The sequence below is a fragment of the Streptopelia decaocto genome (genome assembly GCF_964273445.1).
Source record: "Streptopelia decaocto genome assembly, chromosome: 19".
NCBI classification, from domain to species: Eukaryota; Metazoa; Chordata; class Aves; order Columbiformes; family Columbidae; genus Streptopelia; species Streptopelia decaocto.
The window spans coordinates 341,417-359,967 of NC_138674.1; the positions used below are offsets into that span (position 1 = coordinate 341,417).

At 59.1% G+C, this 18,551-nt stretch overlaps 2 protein-coding genes across 15 annotated transcripts in view; one reads left to right on the plus strand and one right to left on the minus strand.

Moving 5' to 3' along the window:
• LOC309448191 (small ribosomal subunit protein eS10) overlaps window positions 1–18,551 on the plus strand; it is a 242,828-nt gene that overhangs the window by 110,857 nt on the left and 113,420 nt on the right. Inside the window, exon 1 of one of the 2 annotated variants that reach the window (XM_082069509.1) lies at window positions 6,848–6,851. The exons of the other annotated variant lie outside the window; for it this stretch is intronic. The gene's annotated coding sequence lies outside the window, so the exon portion shown is untranslated. Of the gene's footprint in view, window positions 1–6,847; window positions 6,852–18,551 lie in introns of those variants that run through there. 2 annotated transcript variants of the gene reach the window in all.
• The window catches only part of ANKS1A (ankyrin repeat and sterile alpha motif domain containing 1A), a gene marked incomplete at its 5' end in the record, with an annotated part of 75,913 nt that overhangs the window by 31,191 nt on the left and 26,171 nt on the right, over window positions 1–18,551 (minus strand). For 11 of the 13 annotated variants that reach the window (XR_014185737.1, XR_014185738.1, XR_014185740.1 and 8 more), the window contains 3 exons: window positions 5,626–5,798; window positions 9,899–9,965; window positions 14,511–15,082. Coding sequence is in view for 3 of the 13 variants with exons in the window: in XM_082069481.1 (XP_081925607.1) it covers window positions 5,626–5,798; window positions 9,899–9,965; window positions 14,511–15,082 (812 nt within the window). The remainder of the gene's footprint in view (window positions 1–5,625; window positions 5,799–9,898; window positions 9,966–14,510; window positions 15,083–18,551) is intronic. The other 2 variants (XR_014185739.1, XM_082069482.1) reach the window with 1 other exon arrangement.

Below are 18,551 nucleotides of genomic sequence, written 5' to 3' on the forward strand. Positions count from 1 at the left end.
ACGCGGAGAGACAAAGCACAGCAGCTCCGGGTACATCATTAGAGCCTACCGTGCACGAGCCTCCACCCACAGAAACGTCCTCTAAACCCGCCCAGATGCCACCTCCTGCGGAAAAAGACAATCTGCCACTAAAATAGGTAACTAAATGAAACACATTGGAGATCTTTCAACCTTTGCCAACCAAACAGATGAGCTATTTAAACCAGACTTTAGGCCTGTTTGCGTTTGACACGCTGCTTAGACAGAAGCCGAGGGGCAGAGCTGCTCCGCGAGCCTGTGGGTGGGTGGGCAGCGGGGCCGGGGGCGTCACCCCGTGGTCCCAGCGGCTCCACTCGGCTCCTCGGGGACGGATTTGGCAAACGGCGAGGGGGGAAGAGGAAAAGCCCAGGGACCGCTCTGCCGCCGCCCGGTCCCCTGCGATCCCCAGCAGCAACGGCACAGGCGCCAGTTCGAATCGCAAAGACTCCGAAGACACATTTCAGAGTCTGTCTGTTGTGCCAAGTGCTTGTTACCTCCCCAAGGACGCTCCTATGGACGCACGAGTCTTCAGAGAAGAGTCTGCACCCCTGCGCTGTCACTAACCCGCACGGCCCCGCGTTTCTCGCCAGAGCAGCGGCAGTGGGGCAGCGCCCGGTCCCACGCAGCCCCAGCGCCGTCCGATGCAGCCAGCAACGCGGTTTAATGAATCCAGACTGTCTCACTAAGCTCAGGCTTAGCGCTGCCTCTGTTACTAAACCCGGTATTAAAGACAGGCGGGACTGAAGGGAGGAGAGGGACCAGAATGTGTTTGCTATTAAAAGCAACAGATGCAAAACCCAAACACAGCTTTTCCAAACTGCAAAGGCTTCTGCAACAGCCACAGCAGAGCGCCTCCAGCTGCCTGCACAAAACAGCCGCTGCTTCTTATTTTAATGCATACAAAGCTATTTTTCTTTTGCCCCCCAGTACAATTTGCATCCTGTCAAGGATTTTACTGCCACTGCTACCGCTTTACTTTTGGTAACCGATCACCCGCACGTGGGAGATGGAGACTCATCCAGGTCACTGCAGACCCAGCCTAAACAGGGACTATAGGCAGCAAGTCCTGAAAACAAGAGGTGGCACCTTCCTCAGCCCCAACACCACTCAGGTTTCTCCTTTCCAAGGGAAAAGGGGATCCAGAACGCTAATGTTGATGGTGCTGGTACCAGCCAGCTCCGGCTTTGCGGAGCCTCACGCGGGAGGCGGTGAGGGGCCGGAGCCCCCGCTCTGCCGAGCTCCGGCTGCACGCGGCGACCCAGCGGCTCCGGTGACCCAGCGGCTCCGGTGACCCAGCGGCTGCGGCTCCAGGCAGCTCCGCGGAAACCAGCGGGAAAGGCGCGTTCGTCCGGCCAAGGGCACGAGAACGAAGCCCTCGCTCTCCGCAGAGCAGCGGCTGCGGAGGGGGCTCGGACACGGAGACCTGCAACAAATCCCGGATTAGCACACGGCCGCTTCGTTTTTGTTCAATTTTCCTCCCCACGCAGACTGGCAGCGTGACAATGGCAACGGAGGGAATCAGTCATGGTTGTCAAGTTCAGGCGATTTTGTAGAGAGAAAAAGAAGTTAACTGCTACTTTAATGGCTTTTTTAATGTTTATTAGGCCTGGAGCTACTACTGAATCAAATTTAAGTATCCTCTGAAGTGCCAGCTCTGGTCCACCCACTTTGCTCCTCAGAATCCAGCTCGAACTCGCTGGTCCCCGTGGAGCCGTTTACATCACCTGGGAGCCCAGAGCATCGCTCCACCGTCCCCGCCAGAGCAAACCCAGCCTGACCCCCCCCCGCAGTGCTGCTGAACCACCCAGCAGCATCTCCAGCCACCGGCACGCTGCCAGACACAGATTTCCCTCCATTGTGCGCTGTGATTCCCAGTCGGACGCTCGGCAGAAACCCTCGTGAGGGGTCGTACGGGGGCTCACCCAGGGCACTGACGCCAGCCCGGGCACCGCGAAGAGCTGCGTTTGCAGCAACGAGAGCGCACACGACGCCGCGGAGCGGGGCTGGCGCTCCCTCCCTGTGTCACACACATGAACGAAAGCCATTGCAGCGCTAGACGTGCCAGCGTGACCCAACGCTGCTCTGCGACAGCCACGGGTGGGTTCCGCGTGAGCAGCACTGACCCCGCAGCTCCGCACACACCCGCGAGCCGGCCCCGCGGAGCCGAGCTCTGCGAGCACTGAGCACAGAACCAGCCGCCCCAGAGCTCCTGGATGAGCAGAGCTGGAAACCGAGCCTACCTGCCCAGGCACGGCTTCGGCTGCAAACTGAGCCTACCTGCCCAGGCACGGCTTCGGCTTGAAACCGAGCCTACCTGCCCAGGCACAACCTACGCCCGGGGCTCAGCTGGGTCCACACTCAGGAATTCTCCAAGAGCTGCCACCACAGCAGTTTTCTCTTTGCTTCAGCAAGTGCAGCGGCAGCAAGCAGGGCCCGCAGGGTCCGCAGGGCCCGCGGGGGATTCACAGGGGTCCGCAGGGAACCAGCCCCGTGTGTCCTGCGGTGCCGGCCCCATCCTGCCCGGCGCCCTCAGCTGCTCCGGCTCTGCTCGCACCCAGCACCTCGGCTCCGCGTTCTTACCGACCGTTCACTTGCGCACACGCAGAGGAGACGCTGCAGGCTAATGTGGCGCTGAATTACACCGAACCAAATTCATGTCAGTGCTCTAAATTATTTGCGGACATGCTGTTCTTCCAATGCCATCACGCTTCTACCACTTCTCCCCAATTATAAAAACAAAAAACCAACCCAGCGGAGCCCAGGGCACTGCACAAGGAGCACAGATTTCCGTTTCTGACGCTGTCTCGTTGAATCAGCGTTAGCTGCTTTCCACACTCTCCATGGGAATCCAGGCTAGAACAATAAAAAAAAAGGCCGTAAAAATGGTTTATGTGCTGTTTTACCTGCTCATTTGTGAATGAAAGTATCTTTGGACTCGGAAGTTCAGCCGCAGAATAACGTACAATGGCTGCGCGCGGTTGGCCAGCCCGGGAGCCGCGGGCAGCAGCGCCGCTCAGCCCCGGACGGCAAAGCTGCCGCAGAGCCCTCAGACGCAGCGGCGGCAGCGGCGGCACCGCGGGCACGGCCGGGCCAGGGCAGCTGCTGCCACGTCCTTCCCGCTTCGGGGCTCGTGCTGGAAAGTTTACCCAGGAAAACGGGGAAAGCCTCTATGCAGGTGTCAGTATCTGGAAGGAGAACTCAGTCTTTTAGAAAACTAAGCCACCTAAATCCATCTTTTATAGCCCATTTCTTCCCTCAGCCCAGCCAAAAGATTACACCATCTGAAACAAACGTAGACTTCAGTTCCTTCCCAGAAACACGTGCGCTCGCAAGCACCCTTCAACGTGATGTCAAATCCACGTTCAAATAACCCCGGTGACTCCTGTCAGCAACACTTCCCTTATCTGGGGCCGGCGCTTCGGTAACACGGGCTGCGAACCAACACAAGAGCAACCGAAAGCACACGGGACACGAGCTCCTGAGAGCAGGACGGGGAACCCGGGGGCCACGGGGCGCTGGGCCGGCACGGAGCCCCGCACACCCCGCACACCCCGCACCCCGCGTCCTGGTCAGGGACGAGCAGCACCAATTGCCGCCGAGCCGCCGGGCTCCCCGTCCCACCGCGGTCACCAGACCTGCTCCTTATCACACTCTTCACCCCGCTGTAAGTCGCTGTCTCCTGCAGGCTGAGCTGCCTTCCTAAGGACATTAAGAAGCTCTTTTTGTGGGACGCAGCCCGTTTCACAGCTGTCCTATCAGCACACATCTAAGGGTCTGCTCCTGCTGCGCTGGTCTCGTCTGCCCAGCGCACAGGCTGCTGGTTCGCTCACCAACAGCACCGGGGACTCGGGCGGCGAGCGGAGCATCCTCGGCTAAACCCACAGCACCGGGGACTCGGGCGGCGAGCGGAGCACCCTCGGCTGAACCCACAGCACCGGGGCCTCGGGCGGCGAGCGGAGCACCCTCGGCTGAACCCACAGCACCGGGGCCTCGGGCGGCGAGCGGAGCACCCTCGGCTGAACCCACAGCACCGGGGACTCGGGCGGCGAGCGGAGCACCCTCGGCTGAACCCACAGCACCGGGGGCGGGCGGCAGCGCAGCACCCACGTCACACCAAAACAGGAGCGTTTCCGCATGAAAAGACTTCAACTTCTTCATTGTTGCTACTAAAACTTAATTAGCCTCACAGCCCATCTGGCAGTTTGCAAACCATTACCCAGCATTCTTTGGACCTTGAAATATTTAACATAAAGATGCCCTAATAGGCACCAATCCTTTCACAGAAACCATTTAAGTCCAGGAAAATAATGCCACTTGGTTTGAAATATTCTTCGTTAGCAATTGAAAGTGGCAGCTAATGAAGAAATGGTTGCATAGGAGAGAAGAGGAGCACCAGGAGCAGGCACCCGCGTCCTGCCGGAGCCGCGCCGCCCGGCTCCAGCGGCTGCAACGGCTTCAACGATTCATCTGAGAACACCATCGCCACTACTAGAAACATTAAATACATGTTCCTCGTTTGTACTGTATCTGAAGGTTTTACTCCCACACCAGAAGCTCAAGGCCAGTAACACCACAGAGGAGAAGATTCTGAATTAAACTCTCACGCCGGGCTGGGCGGGTTTAAACCCAGCCTGGGCAGGCGCTGGAGCCAACTGCCCCGTGACAGGGAGAAGCAGCGAAACGCAAAAGCAATCGGCCAGGGTTTGTGAAATTATCAGATCTTTTGAAACCAGAGGAGCGAGCGGGAGAGCGTCCCACCCTCCAGCACGAGCCGATTCCCAACGCGGGAGCAGCACCGGATGGGAACAAAACATCCAGCGACTCCCACCACATTTACCACAAAATCACCGAGTGAGACACATCCAAGGAACCTTTTCCTTCGTCTTATAAATGACAAAATTCTGCATTGGACAATTTGCAACCAAGGGCTACTATTTGCTGCAAATAATTAGAGTCAACACAAATTCCTGCTTCTGAACCTCCAGCTCCCACCCTCCGGGGCCAGGCAGAAAGTGAATTCTCTAGGCTGTTAAACGCCGGTGCTGAGGAGGTTGATCAGCACCCGTGTCGGGCACGGCAAAGGCTGCTGAGCGAGCAGCCCCGACACCGCGGGGCACAGATCCACCAGCAGAGCGTCCTGAGCAGGGACCTGCAGGGAAAACCCTCAACGAGAAGCATTACTCTCTTGTCATCATTAGGTTTCAGAGTCAACAGTGTCAATGTAATTAAGTACAGCTCATTAACGTGCTGTCTGCATGCTCAGGGTAAGGACACTTCCAACAAGAGGTCCACCACCTCTTCTGCAGCCCAAAACTGCTCAGGGGTTGCTTCAAACACTAGAGACTTCCAGTTCCCACTGCTGGAGTGAACTGGATAGCAAAGAGCAAACAGAACTATAGCAAAAGAACTCTAACACGCGAGTGAAGGTGAACGACCCTGACCCAACGCAACCCCCAGCTGCTGCTTCTGCCCAACCCCCGACGTGCCCCCAGGACTGTTCTGCGGGGCTGCAGAACCAGACGCGCTCTGCAGCTGACGGGGTACAGATCACAACCCCGGGTTGGCCGGGACGCTCGTTAGAGCCCGCGGGTCCCGCCGAGCACTCACCAGGAAGCGGACATCGTCGAAGCCGTTCAGGAGCAGCTTGCTCTCGTACTGCTGCAGGCCGATGGACTCCAGCCACTCCCCGACGCTCTGCTCCAGCATCCGCGAACCTGACGAGAGAGGAATCGGCAGACGCTTGAAAAGGGAGAATCCGTTAAGGCGGTAGCAGCGGCACTCTGAGGAAGACAGATGGCATTGCCACATCATAGTCATTACCATAGAGAAACTCAAAAAATTATGCTCAGAGTACAACAGATCAGCCGGCAGCCAGTTCCTCCGGTGAGCACAGACCGCGGGCGAGCTCCGGTGCCCGCGGCTGCAATTTGTATCCAGTTAACACGCAGGAAAAGAAACAGCTCACCCGGCAAACAGCGCAGCAGCGCGGCCGGGCAGGCGCGGCGTGCACCGCGCCCGCGGTTCGGCAGTGCCGGGCCGGGCAGGCGCACGGAGCCCAGCCCCGCGATCCGCTCCTGAGTCTGGAGGGCGGGAGGAGCGAGAACCGTCCGCCCCGGGCGCCCGGGCAGGCGCAGGCGTGGGGGACGGAGCTGTGCGGGTCCTGCGGTCCGTGCGGCTCGATCCTGCTCAGCGGGCCCGGGGCAGCGCGGGCACAAAGCGGCTACAGAGAAAGGACATCTTCATGCAGCCCAGACAGCAAGCAGACACGCCAGAGCCTCAGAAAAGCAGCAGAAGCCAGACTAGAGCAGCTGTCCGCAGGAGGACATGCAAGACAAAGAAAGCACACAAACGGCAGCAGGAGAAAAGACGGGCTTATACTTTTTTTCCCCAAGCAGTCCTGAAAGAGGCAAACCATAGCAAGGGCTGTTTCTCTCCGTTACGCTGTTAAGAGGAGCAGAGGCGTGAGGGACCCCAAGCACCAGTGTCCTGGCACAGGCGTTTCACCAGCGATCCGGACACGCGGCATCTCGGCACGCTGCGGCGAGCGGAGCGCGGCCGCCGCGCTGGCGGGGACACGGCGGGACCAGCGCGGCTCCCCCGGCACAGCCGGTCCCGCGGTGCGCGCTCCGTCCGCCCCTCCTTCATCCTCGCAGCTCCCGGCCCCTCAGCACAGCCCCGAGCGGCTCTGGGGAGCCATGTCAGCTCCTGGCTTCCTCGCACGGCGAGACAAAAAGAACCCGAGCGTGCTGCCTCCCCTTCCTGCAGCGGCTCCGGCGCCAGACATGCCCTGGCACCTCCTCTCAGCCTCTGGTCAATGAGATTCCTGCCGCCACCCTGCAGAGGCTGTGCAGACAAGCTCTCCCTCGCCGCACCCCTGGGGAGAGAAGCCAGGGACTTGTTACTCCAGAGAAGCTTGAGACCTTAGCCATGACACAAAGAAACTTCAGACATCTCCTTGCCAGCAGGAAATTCGCCACCGAGACAGGCAGAATTTTTCAGGCTTCTTATCACGTCTGCTCCAGGGGTGTGTGGAGCTGCAGAGACGAGCAGAAAACCGAGTTTGCTTCCTTTGAGCTGCCAGGTCAGCTGAAGCTGTGTGGTCCCTTCCAAACCATCCATCCCACCCCGGCGGGGGCTGCGGGGGGGGCTGCGGGGGGGTCGGGGCGTTATCCAGCAGTTCCTGGGGAGGGTCCCCCGCTGCTGTGCTCCAGGAGACCCTGCCCGCCGCTGCAGCACCAGCACCGCCCAGCACAAAGGGTTTCGGTCTCCGTCGCGCAGCCCGTGCGGAAGGACGGCAGCCGGGCCCAGGATTTACGCACGGAGCGCCCGCCCGGCGCGCTCCCGGAGATGTGCGCCTGGTGATGCGCTCCTGGTGATGCGCTCCTGGTGATGCGCACCCTGCGGAGCGCCGGCTTTGTGCGCCGGCCCAGCCCCCGCGCTCCAGCCTCCCCCCGCGGCTCCCGAACTCCCCGCTGGAAACCACTGACTTCCTGATATCTGCTCAGCGATGGATGACACGGCCTGGGTTTTCAAAGCTGACGTCAGGGGTCTGCCCGGACAGCCCCCGTGATGTGCGCTGGCCCACAGCTAACGATCGAGAGGCGAGGAAGCGCCTGCTGCAGCGTCTCTGGAAGCTGCCGGGGTGCCAGCAGGTGGAACGAAACCACAGCAGCTCCCTCCTCTGAGCGCCCAATTTTGCTTCAAAAAATTATTTACTCCACTCAGGCTTTTGTACACTCGTAAATGTTATTTCTGCTTTTAAAGGGGAGACGAAAGTGACACCAAGTGAAGGTTTTCTGTTTCTAAAGCACTTCAAGATAAGATGAGGGAGGGGGGTATTTGTATTTGCAGGGAGGGGAATGGAGGGGTTTCCTTTAAAAAGAAAAAGAAGATAACAGATGCCCCTGAACGTCCTACACTGAGCATAAGGAAGCCCAAAATACACTGAATATCTGCATGTTATGAGGATGACGGGGAACAATGAAGCCCCGTCACTGTGTCCCCAGCAAGTGTCCGATCACAACATCTGATTAAAACAAACACCTAATCCTCAGCTCCATCCTTGTCCTTCTGCTCCATGTTTTAGGAATCCTACCCCAACAGGTCTGCAGGCAGCAGAGGGGGAACAGCCCATAGAGTGCCGTTAGAAATAATTTGAGCGTTTAAAAGTTAAAAAGAAACAAAAGGCAAGGAGAGCAATTTGGTTCCTGTTGCAAGAGGATGTGTCAAAGACAACGGGAAAGGGAGAGAAGGGAGAGAAGGGAGGGGGCTGCCAGGGCCCAGAAAGGTCCTTTTACAAGTTAATGTGTCAATAATGACCTTCAGTGCAAAGTTGGGGCCTATTTGAGGAAGAAATCAGTGCATGGGCCACGCTGGACCAAACTCATCACCTGGTAACAGTTTAAGGTGACCCGGTGCGGCCTGGGGACACACGACCCAGCTCCCCCGGAACAAGAGACTGCAAATCCAACCAAGTGTAATGAAACCACCGTCCACAGCTCGTGAGCGTGCAGGGGAACCAGGACAGGGCGCTGGAGCCACAGCTGGGGACGAGCAGCAGCTGGAAGTCCCTAAACCCACCGGGGGGCCACACTCCAGCAGCGCATCAGGCAAGAGGGACGGCAAGGGACATGTTGCCATTAATGCCACCAGATACAAGAAACGCAGCCAGCACCCGATTTTACTGGAACCGAGATCAATTAGCCAAGCACAGATTGCTAACGGGTTCCTCCCTCTTTTGTCAAGTAAAGCACCAAGGACATTTTCCACATCCCAGGTCAACCGCAGAGCTACCTGAGCTGCCCCGGGCAGCCTGAGCCCCCGGGCAGCCCGGCGCAGGACCGTGTTCGTGCTGCTGAAACCCTGCACAGCGGCCGCGGCTGCAGCGCTGGCTCCTCCTCTGCCTCCATGTCAGACTCCTCGCTGCCGACATCGATCCCCGCAGCCCGGCTGGGAGGGATCGTCAGCCCAGCCCCACGGCCCTGGCAGCCCCTGCGGAGCACGGCCCCGCTCGGCGCGTGGGGCCCAGGGCAGGCGCGGGCTGAATCCCCACGGGGATCCACGGGGGATTCCTCCTCGCGAACCCACGAACGGGTACGGGATCTGCTTCAGTGTGGCAAGGGTGCGCTGCGGGTGCTCATTAGCATCTCATCGGGAGGAGACGCTGCCCACCCGCAGCAGCTGGAGGTGAAGGATTTAAAAGGACAGAATTGGTGGCAGCTCTCCAGCACCTTCCATCACGCTGCAGCAGAGGCAAACGCGCTCCTGAGCTCTGCTTTTCTCTTTGCTCACCATTCAAAGGCAGAGAAAGGAATTCACGCTTAAAGCGGCAGGGGAAGCAGCTCTTCTGTAGGGATGTCGATACCACAGGCACACTCCGGATAAGCCGAGTGCCACCCAGACGGAGGCAGTAGCACATTAACCACGGCCGGCAATGGGCCCCAGCCCATCCTGCTCCAGCAGTGCCCAAGGACGATGCTCCCACAGAAAGCGCCGTGTCCCGGGCTGCTGCTCGGCCAGGACGCCCCGCGGGGACAGCGCGGCCGCAGCTCAGCCGCTCCCGCCAGCACAAAGCGCCTCCCGTGACACTTCCGAGATGCAGATTTTCTAAAGCCCTTGAGCGGTCCATGACATTTAGGCACCTTCGGTCCCCAGACAGCAGAGCTCACCAGCACCCCTTCGATTGAGCCCTGTGCGCTGTGCCCGCGGCAGCGAGACAGGCGTTTGCTAACAACCTGCTGGTTTTCAGAGAGAAGAATTAAAAGAAGCCCCGAGCAGCTCTGCACGCAGGAGCCGGTGCCTCCGCCTGGCGCAGAGCACAACGAGACGGGCACAACGAGACGGGCACAACGAGACGGGCACAACGAGACGGGCACGCTACCTGAGAGCCTCTGCTGCTCCTGGGAGAAGTCGATGCCTTCACCAATGGAACTCATGATCTTCTCAATCTGAAAATACAAAACAAAAAGAAAAACCACACGTGCTGCGTTATTCGTAAAGTCCCAGGAAAAGTGAAAGGCAGCCCCTGGATTCCGCCTCCTGCGTGACTGCCCAAGAAACGCAGGCAGGCTGCTCATCCCGCTGGCCCTCAGCACCCTGCTGGCCGTGGGCTCTCCGAGCTGCCCCTCCGCACCCGCCAGCGCCTGGGGACAGCAGCTCCAGCCGAGCCCTCCTCTGGGGCACCAGACGAGGGGAAGGACGGGAACCGCAGCTCAGCGGCCACGCGGACCGGCCCGGCACCGCGGCTCCCCAGCCCTCACCAGCTGGGGCTATTTTACCTTTTAAACCACCCATTTCCCAGCGCTGTGCACGGACACCGCGCTCCTCACCCGCTCCTCACCAGCAGAGCTGCTCAGAAAGAGCTGGACAAGGGATGGAGTTTGGGAAGCAGCAACCTCATGGGGGCAAATGCCGTAAGTACCCAGGAGAGGGAGCTCAAGACAACTCCATCCCGCACGGGGGCACTGGGCACGGGGCCACTTGCAAAGCTGGGTTTAAAGGTTACCAGTGTTTTAAACTTCTGTGTGAGTGTAAGGGTCAAGACTTCGTTATTCCCGAGCTCCCACAACCGAGGGATGTGGTGGATTCGGTTTAAAATTATAAAAAACCCAGACAAGCTGCTTCTACAGCTTAAAACCCCTCTGAGCACAAAGAGCCCCAATGGCAAGGGGGCAGCTCGGAACACGAAGGGGTGCTGGGCTGGTGCTGGGAGCACAGGATGGCTCTGTCTGACACGGCCGTTTTGTGCCAAAACCGCAGCCCGGACACTTCTGTTCTGAAAAAGAGAGTCCCAAAAACGCTAACGATCACAAGACGGTTACATAACCGAAACATCCACCAGAGCACGAATAATTCACATACGAGACTCAAAAGCTCCTGATCCAGAAACACCGAGTTAAGGCACTTGGAAGGTTGACGGGAGCAGTGGCACCGCGGTTGCTGCATTGTCCTAACGCGCTGGATGCACACGGGCTAATTCAGACCCACGTTCGGTCCGTCACTGGCGACCTATAGACACGAGCAGAAAGGAGCCGCTGCGCACCGACCTGCACCGGGAAGCTGCCGCCCATCGCGGGGAAGCCAACGAGCTGCCGTGTCTGTATTCTGCAAACCTGCCTTGGGAGAGCTGCTCCTGATGAACCGACACGACTCACAGAGCTGGCCCCTGTAATTCTTGTGATGCCCAAACCTTGCTGCCTAACACAGGAATGAGGTACGCTCGGCCTCTACATCCACCTTTCAGACCAGAACACCAAGTGATTTTACTACGGAACTTGTAAATTGTCTTAATTTGGCTGGGATTGCTCAGTGCGGTACTGGTTTGTACTTTTAACAGGCCGGCCATCTGCAACAGGCACAAGGAAACCTGCGAGGTGGGAACACAACAGCTTTCGCTCCGGGCAGTTAGTCCGGATGGAGGAAATGTCAGCACGGGCAAAGGGGAAAGAGCCTCAGCGCAAGGTGGTGTCAGAATTCCTGACCCCGGCACAGGAAAAACAGGAGGAAACGGTGGGATGTGGAGATAATAGAATAATCAGCCCAATTATTAAGTTGATTAACATCCTGACGGACACACTTGCTTAGAATAGCAGAAACGAGAACAAAAATATTGACCACATTGCTGCTTTTCCCCTGGAAACTAAACCATGTCTCTGGGGCAGAGGGTGAGCGGGGACGGGGCCACGGTGACAGCGAAACACGGAGCCCCCGCCTGAATCCGCAGGAGAGGATGGCTGTCCAGGGCCATAATCAGCTGCACAATATTCATTAATTTCTCAACTAATTCACTTGGGGAAAAAGGCAAAGGGGTGGACTGTGCATTTCCTTTCTTTCTAAAAAAAGCTGAAGTAAAATGCATGTTTGATTCAGTTCCCTAAGCCTCTTCCGAAGGAGCTTTAATCTCTCCCTAAAAGAGCTAAAGACAGAACACAAAGCGACTCTCATTTGTGAGAGTGATGCTGGAGCCGCCGAGCCCAGCGAGCTACGGCTGCCGCTCGCTCCTCGCGCCTGCTGAATATTTATGAGATGATTGTGTAAAACAGATTTATCACTTCAGCCTCAGCCGAGCTCGGAAGGATCAAACGTTCACCACGAGCTCTGCCTCGCACGCCGCTCCGCTCCGCTCCGCACCGCCTGTCCGCACCGCCGGGGCAGCTTCGCCCTCCGCGCCACACGGCGCTGCTCGCCGCGGTCACCGCTCCGGTCACCGCTCCGGTCACCGCTCTGGTCACTGCTCCGGCACCCCAAGAGCTGCTCTCCGCAGCAGCCGAGGAGACAGGAGGTGAGAGCTCCGGCGCAGGACAGCAGGTTGGGGACAGACGGACGGCGCTGAGCGCAGACGGAACACAGCGCAGCGGGCAGCTGATGTTTGGGCCGGGCCTCGGAGCCGGGAGCCACAACCGGGAACAGGACGAGCTTTGCCAAGTGAATCATTTCTTCCCCATCCCACCCTTTTGGCAAAGCCGGCACCACCCTCCACTTTGAGCGCGGGGCTGGGGCCGTGATCCCGCGCTGCGGACACCCCTGCGAGCGCAGCCCCGGCCCCGCGCTGCCGCGGCGCCATCTGCACGGACACCGCGTCCCCCAGCACACCCAGCGCTGGCACGGCCGCCGGCAGCGCCTCCGCTGCAGCTGCGCAGAGCTGCACGCGGGCCGCACCCCTCCTCTCTGCCTGCATAGACTCTCAAAATTCACAGAATAACGCACAGAAATCTGCCATTGTTTCCCCTCAACACAGAGGAAGAGCCAAATCATCGCTAACGGGGCGGCTCAACACGGTTTTATATTAGCCTGGGAAATTCGGAGGCTGCAAGTTGCATCTCATTGCGAGCAGCTGCACCATCCCATTCAGGGACTCATTAAACCTCCCAAACCAGCACTACATTTATGTTTAAATCTCATTGTTGCCATTATTACCAGCCAGATCACCCCCTTTCTGCACATAGAAATCATTGCAAAAATGCCCCAGATGTTCCCCACAGGTGCATCTTTACCATTTCTTAGCGAGGCTACTCTAGGACATTTGACAGCCAGGACTGGCCTGGCACACAAGCCCCGGTCGGCAGCTCCCTGCGCGCTGCTCCGCGGCGACGGCTCCGCCGCCCCGAGCGCCGGCAGCACCGAGAGCTCCGGAGCCAGCGAGACGCCGAGCGCCCCGCTCTGCCGCGCAGACCAGGGAGCACACGCGGCTCGGGGCGGCGGAGCAGCAGCTGCGCCCGGCCCCGTCTCAGGAGGACGCGTCTCTGTACACAGCGTTTTCAGGCAGACTCGCCCCGTTGCAGACAGATGTGAATTTTTCACATTCTTTCTCCCATTTCCTCACCTAAACATAATGGAGGGGAAGCAGACTTTCCTCTCGTGGCCGGTTAGGCTGACACGGGTGGAAAACGCGGTTTGTTTGTGAGCGGGACGGGTGGGGAGCCGCTTCCTCAGTGCCTGCTGCCCACGGCTGGGCCGGGCATGAAACGAAAAGCACCGTGACAACTATCCCGTCCTCTCAAACGAGCCTTCTGCTGCACAATCTCACTCACAGCCGAACCACAACTGACCTGGGTAATTAACGGCAAAGCCTCTACAACCAGAACAGCTACAGAGGAAAGCAGATGATCTGGTGACCCTGAAACACTGCAGGGAGCGGGAGCACGGACTGAAGACGGGCTCGTGTCCCCGCTCGGCTTGCAGCATCTCTCGGGACCTCCCTCCTCCACAAACCAGGATTTCCTCCCCGAGGCGGTGCAGTGTCCACGCGTGCGGAGGGGCGAGCGGGGCACGGGCCGGGCTTTATTCCCTTTCAGTGCACAGAGTGGTTGAGCTGAGCTTATCTCTCACGCAGCGCTGCTGCTCGACCAGCAGAGCATCATCTCCAAAGAATGTTTCAGTAACGCTGCGGTGCCGAATTTCAGAGGGACACTTAATCTCGCCCGAGTGGTTCGCTAGGGCCAACTTTCTGAGCATGAAATATTTAACTATCCACGGGCCTCCTGGTCTATAATAAAGTGACTTCTAACAAGCCTCTGAAATAAATACGTGAAGAGGAAGGCAGGAGCTATTAAATACACAAAACACAGCCTAATGACTCCCTTCCTTCCATCCCCACGAACCCAGGACGCTGCTGCCCCCCCGGCAGCACGGACCCAGAAATAAAACATCTCCGGATGCCGGGAGGGTCCCGGGGGACGGGCTGGAAGAGGAGCTCAGCACAGAGGTTTGCAAGGAGCACTGTTATCAACTTGCCCTCAGCTTGGGCTTGCCTAAAAGAAACCAAGCTCTGCATCCGAGCAACTTAAAAAACTCTGAAAAGTCCCTGACTTCTTGCAGTTCTGCTTCTCCCCCACTCCAGTTAAGCTGATCCTTTGGCATTTAACACCTTAAAGACTTAAACGCGAGCATGTGCCTGTTAACGTGATCCAAGAGTTAGTAAAGCAGCGAAAGCCAGCCAGGACGCGTCCGAACGCCCGCGTGGCTGCAGCGGAACGGGGCAGGGCCGGCCTTACCTCGTCCCACTCCGACGCGAAGGACGGCGACTTCTCCAGCCGCTTCTTCCCGGTGCTGCAGTTGGAGAGCGATTCGCTCCGGCTCCCCATGGCATCGTCCTCTGTCGGAGAGCAGGTCAGCAGATCAGAGTCCGATTTGGACAAGCTGCGGCTGAGTTTAAGCTCGGCTTTGGGCTTGCTGCCCGGGTGGGCTCTGCCCACAGCTCTGTCCCCCTCTTCCTCGGCGCCGCCGGGGTGCAGCGGCACGTGGGGCGTGACCACGGCCGCGGGATCCGCCCGGCTGACGTGCGTGTGCTGGACGGTTGCGTAGATGACGGTCTGGGTCTGGTCCAGAGGGCTGGCCCGCGCGGGTCCCGACGCAGGTAGGTCGGCGTCCTCGCGCTGCATGGCCGGCGGGCGGCCGGGTGCTCCCGCGCCGCCCGGCTCCGCGCAGGAGACCAGCCTGAAAGGGTCCTCGCTGACCTCGCAGATGGGGGAAGAGCCGTGGAGCAGCCCCGAAAACTGCTCTGGAACCTGGATGTCCGGGCCGTCGGCGGCGTCCTGGCTGCGGCTGCCGCTGCTCCGCCTGCGCTCTTCAAGGGACGAGAACGGGGGGGGGATTAAAAACATGGAAGAAGCACCAAAATTCCAGCTCTCCCCCTGCCCTCCCTCAGCGAGGGAGGCAGAGATAAAGAGAGAACAGTTCAGTATTGTTCCGCGCGCTCAACTTGTACCCAAAGTCGTGGCATTTATGAAATTCCAAACACTGGCCTGATTTATGCAATCTGGCAGCTCTCCTTGTTGTTTTATTCCTGTTAACACTAACTATCAGGCCTTGCTATATAAGGCTAAGAGAAGTGCTAACTATATCCTGCAGAGAGAGCAAGTGAGGTAGGAGAAGCGGAGACGGGGCTCCTGGAACATCTGATACATTTCCATAAAGGCCAAAGTGTTATTTAGAGCAGCGCTCCCTGCTCTTGGCAGGGGCTGCGGGGCGGGAAAGCTGCTGGACCGCGACCGACCCGCGCGCTCCAAGATCCGCTCCCAGAACAAGCGCTGCTTTCCTCCCCGGTGGCTCCCGAGCTCAACCTCTCCTCCCGCGCGGGGGAGAAACAAACAGCCTGTGCAATAACAAGCTCCACCAGAAGTTCTCTGTCCTGCGAGCGCCGCGCTGCGCCGCGGGGGCTGCGCCGCGGGGCCGGCCCAGGAACGCGACACCCGCTGCACCAGCGCCTTCAGTATCAGGTACCGGGCCCTGCGCAAATCATGAATAATTGACTGGTGCCAATCGCCAAGCGTGTGCGCAGACACGCGTACTCACCTTACACACGCGCGTTTAACCGTGGAAGCCGTAAAGCTGAGAAGTACAACCTCCGTTTACCAAGCGTTCCTACACCTGCCCAGAGCCGCTGTCAAGTTTTAACCACTTCCATTTAGTGAAGAAACATTTTTCAGTCTGAGGACCAAAAACCACTGCACAGGAACGAGCAAAGCGCCCAGTAACACGGCTCTGGGACGCAGGGAGGGTTTTAGATGTGAAGAGGAAACCGCTTGCTTTGCAAACAGCAGCAAGGCAAAGGAACCTCGTTTCGGTGAGGCAAAGTACACTCATGAATTTTACTTCTCTTGAACTAAAAGCCTATGAGCATCAACAGTGAGATGAACTGTTTGCGCATCCTCTCCTGCACTAAGCCTGAGCGGGCTGTTTTCAAAACTAACACCAGCTGGTTTTGTGGTCTGTTCTCGCACCAGGAACAAGGCAGGAAAGGTCCAAATTGATCATTTGTCTTTCAAAGCATCTTCAGACCCTGGGGTGTCCTGCGCCCCGTGTTTGCTGAGCGGAGCTGGTCCCCTTGTTTGCTCCACAGAAACGCTAAAAGCAGCTCGTTCTGTTGGCAGCTGAGTCAGGAACAGCCAAAGCCTGAGCGGAGGTTTAATGCCAGGGCAGTGCTGGCAGAGCTCGCTTCTCGCTGGGACCAAGTGATGCGAGGGCTTATTTCATTCTGGATCCTGTGAGATAAAGATTCCAGGACAATGAAGTAGTTGTTGATGATCCTGCACGGGCTCACACACCGTGAGCTCCGGCGCTGCCGAGGGGACGCGGCCCGGGGCAGGCGCTGGGCAGCGCCGGGCAGGCCGGGAGCAGCGCCGGGAGCAGCGCCGGGAGCAGCGCCGGGCAGGCCGGGAGCAGCGCCGGGCAGGCCGGGAGCAGCGCCGGGAGCAGCGCCGGGAGCAGCGCCGGGCAGGCCGGGAGCAGCGCCGGGCAGGCCGGGAGCAGCGCCGGGAGCAGCGCCGGGAGCAGCGCCCGCCGCGGCGCCTCCTGCCCCGACCTGCAGGGGCTCTGCACAAACGTACGAGGCTGTCACGCTGGAGAAACCTCGGAAGGGGTCAGACACGCTGTGCTCGCGGGACAGGCTGGTGTTAACAAGGAAAAGCTACCGACCTGGTAAGAGGGACACGGCCCTGACGGGACAGCCACAGTAACCCAATGGGAGGGAAAAACTTCTGCACAATCAACAGCCTCGCTTCTCAACCTCTTTCCTTCCTTGGAAATGTTTTCTTCCATGCCCCAGCTTAACCTCTGCCGACATTTCAGCGGGCGGCAGAGGCCGAGAGCGGCTGCCAGGCGCTGGGCCGCGCGGTGCAGCCAGGGCCGCGTGCCCGGCCACAAAGGGCTCCTGTTGCACAGAGACCGCGGCCGCCCGCTCCCCCGGGGCTGAGGGGCCTCAAACACGAGGCTGCCGGGGTGCACGGAGGAAGCCAGAGCAGCAGCGCTTGCTCGGATGTGAGGAACACCTGGCAGAGACGCGTCCCGGGCCTGTGCCGAGAGCTGCAGGGGAGCCCAGCACGGCAGGGACAGGCAATGTCACCTTGTCACCACTGCGGGACCCGGCAGGAGCACGGGCGCTCCCGGGACCCTGGGGTGCCAGGGGACGCTTTGGGGTTCCAGCTCGAGGTGCCTCCGGGTGGGCAGCAGGGACAGAACCACCACGGCGTCCCTTTTGGGATCGGTTACCGACGTGATTCAGCTGCTGTGCTCATCACTGCTCTCGTGACAAAAAGATGAGTAGCACTCATTTATCAAGGGTACGGTGAATTCAGAGAGGGGAAAATATTTAGGTGCCAGAAAAGCAGAGAAACCCCAGTTCTACCCATGTGCTGCACCTCAAGGCATTTGAAAGTATCGTCCTGCAGTTACCGCTTTTCTCCCAGAAAGGAGTCGTCTTAACGCAGGAACCTCTGCCCAGGTCCCAGCACGGACACCCCCCGACCCGCCTCGTTCAGCGACGCCTGCGGGTCCCCGCGCCCCCGGCAGCGCCACCCGCGTCCCGCTGCTCCCGCAGCCGCCTCTGCCTCTCGGTAAAGGTGCCTTCGTTCAGTCTCTCGGCGGCGCGTTTTGCTGTTTTCATGGGGCCAGGTCTCTGGTTTGGAGCACAGCCACACGTCTGCTTGAGCCTGGTCAACCGCGAACAAAAACTAGCCGGAGGAAGGGCAAAAGCCGGGACTTCGAGCTGGGCTTCCTGTAGAAGCAGCACAGCAGAACCTAAACACGGGGTTTTAAAAAGCATCAGAAGGAACCAAGTCAGGCCTACCTGCAGCTGGTTACTGCTGACAGCGCTGGGGGACGACTCTCCTGAGGAGCAAGACAGACATCACAACTCAGGAGTGTTTTCCGTACCCATCCCCGGCCAGCGGGGCCGCGCAGTCCGTCCGTCCCGGCCAGCGGGGCCGCGCAGTCCGTCCGTCCCGGCCAGCGGGGCCGCGCAGTCCGTCCGTCCCGGCCGCTCCGCCGCCCTTGGCTGATTCCCGAGCGCCGCTACCAGCCCCGAACGCCCTGACTTCACACACGCGATCGCACGTCGTGTCCTCACCAAAGCAAAGGGAAAGCGTTTGGCTCAAACCGCTTCTGATGCTCTGCCCAACACATTGGGCCAACTTTTCCCAGTGCTCCAGCATGTGACAGCAAACGGCTGTAACACACACAAAGCAGCCAGAGCCGGGCGGATAATACCACATTCATCAGCCACCGGATGCAAGAGTCCTGCGGCGAGAGCGACAAAG